This window comes from Acomys russatus, chromosome 7 (genome assembly GCF_903995435.1).
Source record: "Acomys russatus chromosome 7, mAcoRus1.1, whole genome shotgun sequence".
In the NCBI taxonomy this organism is placed as follows: domain Eukaryota; kingdom Metazoa; phylum Chordata; class Mammalia; order Rodentia; family Muridae; genus Acomys; species Acomys russatus.
Window position 1 is genome coordinate 5,447,068 of NC_067143.1, and position 7,566 is coordinate 5,454,633.

The following is a 7,566-nucleotide window of genomic DNA, read 5'->3' on the forward strand; positions in this document are numbered from 1 at the left end:
TGGGCAACTTAGTGAGACCCTGTTTCTATCCCCCTACCCTCCAAAAAAGAAAAAAAAGAAAGAAAGAAAAAAAGAAAAAAAAAAAACATTGCTGGGGCTGGAGCGATGGCTCAATGTTAAGAACACTGGCTACTCTTCCAAAGGGCCCAATTTCAATTCCCAGCAACCACATGGCAGCTCACAACTGTCTATAACTCCAGTTCCGGGGGAATCTGACACCTTCACACACAACATACAAACAGGCAGAACACCAATGCACATAAGAGAAAATCTTTTGTTAAAAAACCTGCCCCAGACTTACCCAAACAGCCTCTGAGACTCTCCTATTGGCCTCTGCTGCACTCTCCCATCACAGCGGCTCTCCCAGCAGGAGCAGGCTGTTCTCCTGTCTTCCTCAATTTCAGGACCCAGCTGCCTCTGCGTGATCTGGTGAGGAAAGCAGGAAGTCAAAGGTCAACAGGAAGGGACCACCCTCCTGTACACAGCAGGTCCTGAATTCCACGCTAACCTCAGGGAGGGTCAGCAGGGATGTGTACAATGGCTAGCTTGTGGCGGCGGCAGTGCGTGTCCCCTGTGTGTGCCCAGAGTGTGGATCCCAGCTGCGTGGCTGGGTTGCCTGTGGTGATGCCAGCCAGCTGACCAATTTCCCTGAAGAGTCAGCACCATTAGAGCCAGGCGCAGTGGACACAAGCCAGTATTAGGCAGAGGCAGAGGCACATGGATCTCTGTGAGTTCCAGGCCAGCCTGGTCTACAAAGCTAGTCCAGAATAACCAGGACAAAACAAACAAACAAACAACAAAACAAAAACGAAACAAAAATTAACCAGTAAACTCAGGTGTGACTTTTAGGTTGGGGATTTAGCTCAGTGGTAGAGGACTTGCCTAGTAAGCACAAGGCCTTGGGTTCGGTCCTCAGCTCTAAAAACAAAAAACAAAGTTTGAAAAACAAACAAAAAAAGTAAGCATTAGGTCTCCTGTGTCTGAGGGAGGACAGTTAAGGATGAACACTGGGTCAAAAGGAAGAAAAGCCTAAGCTGAGTGGTGGCGCACGCCTGTAATCCCAGCACTCGGGAGGCAGAGGCAGGCGAATCACTGTGAGTTTGAGGCCAGCCTGGTCTACAAAGCAAATCCAGGGCAGTCAAGGCTACACAGAGAAACCCTGTCTTGAAAAATCAAAACAAAACAACCAAAAAAACCAAAAAGGAGGCCTGGAGTCTGGAGCTCTGGGTTTGATTAAGAAGCACATGGGCCTTTGCCCTTGGCTCTGAGGGAAGTGGGGAGGAGGTCTAGGGTCTGGGCTGCAGAATTCGGAGGTAAATAACCCATTCGTTTCTAATTCTCAAGTTTTGAGCCCCCCAAGCCAGGAGTGTCCCCTTACCTGCTCAGTGTCCTTGGTTGTCTTGTCTAAGCTTGCTACAAGCTGGGACCAAAGTTCTCTAGTGGGAGGCACGCCCCTGTGGACTCTGCCCCGAGTGGCGGAGGGGCCGGAGCTGGCTTAGGTCTTTCTAGGGATAGCCATCCTGGTAGAGACTCGGGCAGAGTACAGGCTCTGTCTAGAATGTTCTGGAACTGTGCCAGAGCTGGGCTCAGGGCCCTCCCGAGCAAGAGGTGGCAGACAGTGGTGGCTCTTTCCAGCTCTGACTTTGGCCATACGTCTCTCTCCACCCTAGATCTGGGCCCGGAAGCTTCTTTCTGTTCCCTGGCTTCTGTGTGGGCCCAGAAGATGTGTGACCTCCAACTTCAAGGTAAAAGAAGTCCCTGGGTCTAAGGCAGGAAGCCGGGAGTCTGGACGGAGCCCTGTGTGTGAGGGAGGACAGGTCGCACCTGCATGGAGGCCTCTCTTTGAGGCTGGTTGGCTACTGTGAGGAAACAACACTGTTTCTTGGGTCGGAGGCTGAGGCCCCATGAATGGGAGAGTCTCTCATGTTGTTGGTCCAGCCCCTGGGATGCTGGTTGTTGTTGTGTGCTGCTGTTTCCTCTCTCTCTCGGCTGCAGACCTCCAGGTTCAGGTGACAGGAGAGCCACAGAAGAAGCCGGCCCCCAGCCAGCCGCTGCTGTTTGGCAAGACATTTACAGACCACATGCTGATGGTAGAGTGGACCCGGAAGGCAGGCTGGGGCCCTCCCAGGATCCAGCCCTTCCAGAACCTCACACTGCACCCCGCCTGCTGCCCTGCACTACTCCCTGCAGGTGGGAATGGCTGCCTCTGCCTCCCCCGCCCAGCCTCCCTGGCTCAGTCTCCCCCACCCAGCCTCCCTGGCTCAGCCTCCCCCACCCAGCCTCCCTGGCTCAGCCTCCCCTGCCCAGCCCAGCCTCCCCTACCCAGCAGCCTCTTCTCTCTGCTTACCATCTGACTGAATTCACCACTCTGAATGCTTTGTGCCTTTCTCCCTCTGTGGGTCTGTCACCTTTGCCTGAGACCGCCTGTGTTCTGGGAACCAAACAGGTGACAGTCGGTTCCTGAGAGGAGCGGACCTTGCTTTGCTAGAGTTCTGTACTCTGAAAGAAAGTAGAGTCCTCCTGTCAAAGATGAGAACGCAGGAGGGGGCAGCTTAGGAAGACAGAAGAGCTAGGGTGGCAGACACTGTGCGGTCTCAGTGTGGCAGAGGAGGCCTAGGATGTCACCAGGGCCGCAGAGGAGATGAGGAGCTTCAGAGACTGTAACGGGGACAGGGTCTGCCTGTATACAGTAAGACCTGTGGCAGTGGTATAATTACAGCGGTGAGGGCGCTGAGGCAGGGGGACTGCAAGATGGTGAGGCTAGGCAGGGCTAGAGCCCTGAGCTGGAGCCTTAGGCCTGTGACAGTCCTCACGGAGTCACCATCTTTGTTGGCAGCATGATAGTCCATCTGACAGTGCAGCTCAGTAGGCAGCGCCCTGCTGTTGGGCATTTGGGCTCTTTTAACCTGTGAGATATAAAGAAGGTTGCAGTAAAGACCAGGTGCCCTTCTCAGCCCCTCTACATGCAAGTGTGCCCCTGCCCAGTGTCTACCCCTAGGGAATTGAGTGTGCCCCTCTGCCCAGTGTCTACCCCTAGGGAATTGAGTGTGCCCCTCTGCCCAGTGTCTACCCCTAGGGAATTGAGTGTGCCCTCTGCCCAGTATCTACCCCTAGAGCAAGTGTGCCCCCTGCCCAGTGTCTACCCCTAGTGAGTGTGCCCGCTGCCCAGTGTCTCCCCTAGTGAGTCAAAGGGCAGGTATACATTATTATCTTCAGAGATGGAGTCAGTTTCCACACTCACTGCCTGAGCCTGTTTCCTAGAAAGAAGTCTTGCCAAATTTTGAGAAATGTTCCAATAGCCAAAGAGTTGTTAAATGTTCTTAAAGTTGCCAGGCAGTGCTGATGCACGCCTCTAATCCCAGCACTCGGGAGGCAGAAGCAGGTGGATCACTGTGAGTTCGAGGCCAGCCTGGTCTACAGAGTGAGTCCGGGATAGCCAGGGATTGGCAGGGAGTGTCTTTCTCAGTTGCTCTCCATATTGGGGTTTGATTTATGGGTGTGCATTTTTTGTTTGTTTGCTAACTTGCTTTTTGGTTTTTTGAGGCAGCATTTCTCTATGTATCCCTGGTTGTCTTAGAAGTCGCTCTGTAGACCAGGCTGGCCTCAAACCCACAGAGACCGACTGCCTCTGCCTCCTGGGTGCTGGGACTGCAGGTGGGCGCTGTGCAGCCTGAGACTGAACTCAGGTCCTAGTGACGACAGCGTTTGCTTTACTAACTGAACTGTCTCCACAGGGTCCTCACATTCATTTTTATTTTCTCCCTAATTATGAATGATGCCGGGGGACTGAGGCTAAGAGCACACATTGCTCTTGCAGAAGATCTGAGTTCAGTTCCTAGCACCCAGTTCAAGCAATTTGCAGCTTGTAACTTCAATTCCAGGGCACCAGATCCTCTGGCTTCCATGGGTGCCAGCTCATATGCACCCACTGACACAAACACACACACTCATGTACATAATTAAAAACAAAACGAATCTCTTTTTTTTTTCAAGACGGTTTCTCTGTGCAGGCTTTCTCTGTGTAGACCAGGCTGTCCTGGAACTCACAGAGATCTACCTGCTTCTGCCTCCGGAGTGCTGGGATTACAGGCGTGCACCACCACAAACGGCATAAAATGAATCTTTTTGTTTGTTTTTTGTTTTTCGAGACAGGGTTTCTCTGTGTATCCTTGGCTGTCCTGGACTCACTTTGTAGACCAGGCTCACGAAATGAATCTTAAAAGTATTTCAAGTAAATAAATGATATTGTCCTTATGACGTTATATTATCTATTGAAGTACTTATGTATGACATTTTAAAAGAATTACAAAAATAATCATCTTTTTAAAAGACCCACTGACACTTCCTTTTCTGTAAACTGTCTCTCAGGCTGTGTTTTCCACAAATGTGGAATTTTAAAAAATGATTTTATTTTTATTTTGTGGTATGAATATTTGTATACACAGATTGTGTGTATACTACTGTGTGTACAGTTCCTGCAGAGGCCAGAACAGGGCGTCAGATCCCTTTTACCTGGAGTTACAGATGATTGTGAGTCACCCTGTGAGTGCTGGGAATTGAACCTGGGTCCTTTGGAAGAGCAGCCAGTGTTCTTAACCACCAGGCCATTCCTCCCGAAGATAAGATTTTTTAAAACTATGTAGGAATGCTGGGCATGGTGGCACAGACCTTTAATCCCAGCACTCAGGATGCAGGGGGGCAGGCAGATCTCTGTGAGTTCAAGGCCAGCCTGGTCTACAAGTCCAGGACAGCCAGGGGTACACAGAGAAACCCTATCTCAGAATATAAAACAAAAAGAAACCGGAATATAAAACAAAAACAAACAAAAAGCCAAAGCCATGTGGGAGTACTTTGTGTATAAAGTGACCTTTCTGTCTTGCACAGTGCTTCTGAGATTAGACCTCACCCTGGAGGCAGGACTTCCCCCAGGTTGGCCTTCACTAGGCATGGTGTCCTCCCTGCGCCGCTGGGTGGCTGAGATAAGAGGCTTGAACTACATGCCTGCCTTGCCCTGTGCCTCCTGAGTCTCTCTCACTCTGTCCTTCTCTGTCTCCACCTGTATCTGCGCGTGTCTCGCTATGTTGATGCTGTGTGCCTCAACCCTGAGCATCCTTCCCCTGCCTGTCCCTGCAGCTCTTCGAGGGCTTGAAAGCATTCAAAGGCAGGGACCAGCAGGTTCGCCTCTTCCGGCCCTGGCTCAACATGGACAGGATGCTCCGTTCTGCGAGGCGCCTCTGCCTGCCAGTGAGTGACCAGTCTGTCCTAGGAAAGAGGACAGAGGGAGGTAGGGCGGGTCTGGACCCCTGACTCCTGTGGGATCCACCCAGGGCTTCGACAAGCAGGAGTTACTAGAGTGCATCCGCCGGCTCATTGAAGTGGACAAAGACTGGGTCCCCGAAGGCAATGGAGCGAGCCTCTATGTGCGGCCTGTGCTGATCGGAAATGAGGTGAGCATGCCACGGGAAATGCTAGCGTGGGGAACTGCTGTGGGGGAACACCAAGGCAGAGCCTGGAGCCTGGGGTTCTGAGGGGGGAGGAGGCCGGGAGTGTGGACTTTTGGTTTGATGTCGCCCCTCTGCCCATCATAGCCCTCGCTGGGGGTCTGCTGTCACACAAGCTCTGCTGTTCGTCATCCTTTGCCCTGTGGGCTCCTACTTTCCTGGGGACTCCATGACGCCTGTCTCCCTCCTGGCTGACCCCACGTTCATCAGAGCCTGGATAGGTGGGGTCGGTGACTACAAGGTGGGCGGGTAAGTAGCTTTCTTCATCCCCAGATGGTTGTGCCCTGGAGGGGGAGATGCTTTGAGAGGGCAAGCTTTAGCCACCTTGGTTGGGGCTGTGCCTGGCTTCTGGGATGGAAAGCTGTTGTCACTGGCTCCGCACTCTTTGTGTCCTTTGTTATCCCTGGTGCCTGACACTAAAGGTGCAAAGAGAACAGGGTGGGGCGCTTTCCCTGTGATGGGAGGGTCATGGGGGAAGATTAAACAGAACCCCCTGGAAACCTGAGAAAGCGAGGCTCCCCCCTCAGCGCTTCCTTCTCTTCCGGGTCACCTGTGCTGCGCTGTCTCCCTGCACAGCTGCCCGTGTTGCTTGGGCCTCAGTCCTCATGCTGACCCCGTGGACTTCCCACTGTTTCCAGTTGCCAAAGGCCCTGGCACAATAGGTTGTGAGGAGGTGGCTAAGTCTCCTGGGATTAGGTCGGGTGTAAGCCATTGGCATGTTGGAACAGGAAGTGTGGCCGCAGGGGGAGGTTGTTCAGTTTTGTCTCAGAACCCATCCATGGGGTCTATGGGTGTCAGGCCATGTGTTGGCTGTAGCTGGTGACACAGATGAACCCAAGCCAGCCCCAACCCCCAGGGCAGCTGGGCTGGAGGGCACCCTAGTGTTCAGGTCTGGGAGCTCCAATGCAGGGTTCACAGGGTCTTGTGAAAGCTCCGTGTAAGAGCTAGCACTTCACCTGTAAAGGGAGTTAGAGAAGCCAGGTATGGCGGCACACAGCCATGTATGCCATATGGTCATAGCTCCTCAGTAGCCTGAGGCAGGAGGACTACACAAGAAAGCAGGTGTGTGTATGTGTAGGTGTGTGTGTGTGTGTGTGTGTGTGTGTGTACTCACGCACATGGGTGTCCGAGTCAGCAGTAGAGCTTAGGCCTAGAATCCCCCAGTGAGGGTTGGGGCAAAGCTCAGTGGTAAGAATATTAGCCCAGCACGTGGAAGATCCTGAGTTCAAAACCCATTACCCGAAGAAGGAAAAACGGCGGCAGTCACTTTCTTTCTTTTTTAAAAAAAGATTTATTATTAAGTATACTGTGTTCTGCCTGCATGAGTGCCTGCACACCAGCAGAGGGCACCAGATCTCACTATAGATGGTTGTGAGCCACCAAGTGGTTGCTGGGAATTGAACTCAGGACCTTTGGAAGAGCAGGCAGTACTCTTAACCTCTGAGCCATCTCTCCAGCCTGGCAGTCACTTTCTAATGCTGGGTCGTCCTAAGTGGACTAGCGGGGTAGCATCGCGGTTACACAGGGAGACAACAAGACCAGTTTTTGCACAAGGCTCAGAACATGGGCTTTGATCATGTCCTGGGACAGTGGGAGCCTTGTATGAGGGAGTCAGAGGGGAAGTCTGGTGTGAGTAACACACTATAGGTTAAAACAGGATGAAAGGCACAGTCGGGGTGCGTAGCTGTAACCCCAACACTTGAGAAGTGGGGACAAGAAGGCTAGCTCCAGCTACATAGTGATTTTGAGGCTAACCTCTGTTACCAAAGCTCATGCCTCAAAACAAAACCAACCAGGCTTTAATCCTAGTGTTCCAGAGGCAGAGGCAGCCTGGTCCACAGAGTGAGTTCCAGGACAGCCAGGGCTGCACGGAGAAACTCTGTCTCAGAAAATACCAAAACCGGCTGAGCATGGTGGTACACGCCTGTAACCCCAGCACTCGGGGAGGCAGAGGCAGGTGGATCTCTGTGAGTTCCAGGCCAGCCTGGTCTATAAAGTGAGTTCAGGACAGCCAAGGCTCCACAGAGAAACCCTGTCTCAGAAAGACCCAAAAACCAAAGCCAAA

At 52.4% G+C, this 7,566-nt stretch overlaps 1 protein-coding gene and 1 pseudogene across 1 annotated transcript in view; one reads left to right on the plus strand and one right to left on the minus strand.

The window, feature by feature from the left end:
- The first annotated feature begins 1,904 nt into the window (after positions 1-1,904).
- LOC127192401 (branched-chain-amino-acid aminotransferase, mitochondrial-like) lies at positions 1,905-5,754 on the plus strand (annotated as a pseudogene).
- Positions 5,755-6,024: 270 nt separating this feature from the next.
- Positions 6,025-7,566, minus strand: part of LOC127192402 (protein phosphatase 1 regulatory subunit 15A-like) — a 4,506-nt gene continuing 2,964 nt past the window's right edge. Inside the window, 1 exon segment of the mRNA XM_051149682.1 lies at positions 6,025-6,151. Coding sequence (XP_051005639.1) covers positions 6,025-6,151 — 127 coding nt within the window.